The 3,108-nt window shown below is 42.3% G+C and overlaps 1 protein-coding gene across 1 annotated transcript in view; it reads right to left on the bottom strand.

Moving 5' to 3' along the window:
* Positions 1-1,575: 1,575 nt before the first annotated feature.
* LOC106817926 overlaps positions 1,576-3,108 on the bottom strand; it is a 4,023-nt gene continuing 2,490 nt past the window's right edge. The window contains exon 5 of the mRNA XM_014822637.1: positions 1,576-1,831. Coding sequence (XP_014678123.1) covers positions 1,576-1,831 — 256 coding nt within the window. The remainder of the gene's footprint in view (positions 1,832-3,108) is intronic.

Raw genomic sequence — 3,108 nt, 5'->3', positions numbered from 1 at the left:
CACACACACACACACACACACACACACACACACACACACACACACACACACACACACGCGCACACACACACGCACGTACACACATCCCCTGCATCGCGCTTACAGTATAGATATGAATAATGTGATCTCGCATTTACAGAATCCTTGCACGCCAAATAATAATTTCCCATACAAACCTGCGCTAATGGCTTTACGTCAGTACCCAGCCACTGTAACGTGGAAGCAACCTCATCGAATATGCTGTTTATAGAATATGCTGATGTAATTTAATTTACACTCGTATAAGCCAATAAAACATGTCTGGGTTTGGGATGAATAATTTCACATTTCCTAAAAGGATGAATAACGGATTTAATATAATAATACGAGTTGTTTTTTCACATAATGTTTCTTATTTTATTTGGCGGTTTGTATATCGCTTATAATTTTCAACATATTGATCAGCTTTCTTTGTCTCGTTGTCTCTCAACTCTCCCCCTCCTCTCTGTCTCTCCACCACCCCCTCTCTCTCTGTCTCTTCACCACCACCCCTCCTCTCTGTCTCTTCACCCATCCCTCCTCTCTCTGTCTCTCCACCACCCTGTGGGGCCTGTGGGGCCCACAAATTTAAAAATCCACCACAAATGTAAAAACATTGTAGGGCCTACCTACAAATGTCAAAATAACCACAAATATCATAACATGTCAACCGCAAATGTAAAACATTTCGCCCACAAGTGTAAAAATCTGTTTAACCACAAATGTAACAACATTTCGCCTACAAATGTAAAAATTTCCATTTATACCACAAATGTCAAAACATGTCAACCGCAAATGTGAAAACTCATTGCTTGCGTAATACTGATGTATAAAATAATAAAATAAAATAAAATGAAATAAAATGAAATAGAATGAACTAAAATAAAACAAAATAAAATAAAATAAAATAAAACAAAAATAAAATAAAATAAAACGAAACATACATACACCTCCAGTAATCCAATACACTGCATGAGGGGTGCGGAAAACAAATATATTTTATAAATATTATATATATATATTTTACAATTTATGTTCCGGCGGCAGCAGCTAGAGACATTTGAAGAAAAAACTTATTTTACCTTGTCCGTAGTAAGTTTTATTACAATGCAATAATTAATAAAAAGAGAGGGGAATTTGAAACTGTTTAAAATAAAATTTGTTATGGACTCGCCTCGGTGCTAGGTCATGTGACATGGGCATCATTTTTGTGACACATATGACAAAACCTCACACACACACACACACACACACACATTTTGACATTTGCGGGCACAATGTTTTTGCATTTGTGGTTATTTTTACATTTGTGGTGGATGTTTACATTTGTGGGCCCCACACACCCCTTCTCTCTGTTTTCCGCGTGCGTCATTTCTATTTCTCCCTCTCCCTCACTCTCTATCTATTTATCTTGCTCTAATTCTCTCTCCCTCACTCTCTATCTATTTATCTTGCTCTAATTCTCCCGCCACTTTTTTTCCTCCGCGACAACTGATCTGATAGAAACATAGCTCCGGGCCTCTTCGATCACGTGACTGTCGTTCCTAATTAACGAAGTCACTTTTCATCTGCTTCTCCGGCTCCTTCCTCGGTCGGCGTGAGGTCACCGACGCCTACCTGGTTCGCCGCTACGTCCGCGCCCCCACGCGGTGTGCACAGCTCATCGTCTCTCACGCTGATGATGGCTGCCGCCGACGCAGTGCCGCCCTCTGTCGCTGATGATTTATGATCGGCAGACGAAACGGGCACGCAGCAACCGCAGAAAGGAAAGCACTGTCCGCTAGAGGTCGTCTGTTGAAGAGCCGCATTCATGCTGCCGACAGAGAAACCGCCAACAGTTCAGGACTATATGGAGAAGCTGATATTAGAGAAGAAGAAACAGAGAGAGAGAGAGAGAGAGAGAGAGAGAGAGAGAGAGAAGAGAGAGAGAGAGAGAGAGAGAGAGAGCGAGCAAGAGTCCGAGGATGGAAGCAAGTTACACAGAGAGGCACATGACTTTATACATGTAACCTGATGACGATTCATGCTGTGTTTAGGCAGTGTACACCTCGAATAACACACACACAATTACGCGCGCACGCACGCACACACGCACGCACGCACGCACATACGAACGCACGCACGCACATACGCACTTCGTTTTTTAATTATAAATTAGCTGCTGAATAACAACTAGTGTCGCCCACCGTTGCCCGACGTTGTACCCTCCCTACACACATTGAAATAAACGTACATCAATTCAATATAGGAAATTACATGAACATGAATGCGCAACAGTGCAACCTCTTAAATAGCTCTGGAAAAACATGACCGAGTGACCGTGTTTTGCCCTGTACTATCGTTACAAGGAGCAGCAGACATGTTATTATTACAAGATTTTGCCTTGCAGGCAGAGAACATGTTTAATTCGATTTGAAGCGTACGTAGCACTTATACGTGAGCTTATCTCCGTTTGCAGAAAGCGCATAGAGTGCCAGATGAGCTTACTCAGACTGACTTTAGATTCAATACACGACCATTTTCTTGTACACAAGCAGGGCCGGATTTAGACATGTGGAGGCCCCTGTGCAGCCTTCAGTAGTAGAGGCCCATCCTACCTAAGAATACTAAAAACTACGTTGACTAAATCGACGTTGAGATGGATGACGTTAGATTTTGGATGTTTGTCTGCCGACGTGTGCTGAGCAATTACGTAAAACGCGCGCAATATGGGTTTGATTGATACGTGCGTGTCGTTCTGGTCAGCCTACATTTTTCCATACTAATTTTTTTTTCATGAAATATGTGGAGGCCCCTGGTTGTGGAGGCCCCTGGGCAACTGCCATATATCCCGACCATACCCCCCATTTATAGCATTAAAGCATCACTTTCACGGTCTCCGTAGAGTATTAAAGATTTATTTCACATTTCTGCATAAATTAAGTATTATAAACTCATAAACATTATAGCTCACATATGGTCTGTGTCGCGCGCGTGTGTCTCTGTCTCTGTCTCTCTCTCTCTCTCTCTCTCTCTCTCTCTCTCTCTCTCTCTCTCTCTCTCTTTCTCTCTCTCTCTGCCTTTCTCTCTCTCTTTCTCGCTTTTTCCCTT

The sequence above is a fragment of the Priapulus caudatus genome, unplaced genomic scaffold (genome assembly GCF_000485595.1).
Source record: "Priapulus caudatus unplaced genomic scaffold, Priapulus_caudatus-5.0.1 Scaffold1927, whole genome shotgun sequence".
NCBI classification, from domain to species: domain Eukaryota; kingdom Metazoa; phylum Priapulida; class Priapulimorpha; order Priapulimorphida; family Priapulidae; genus Priapulus; species Priapulus caudatus.
The sequence above is the reverse complement of the archived record's forward strand: the minus strand, read 5'-3'. Positions and strand labels throughout refer to the sequence as shown.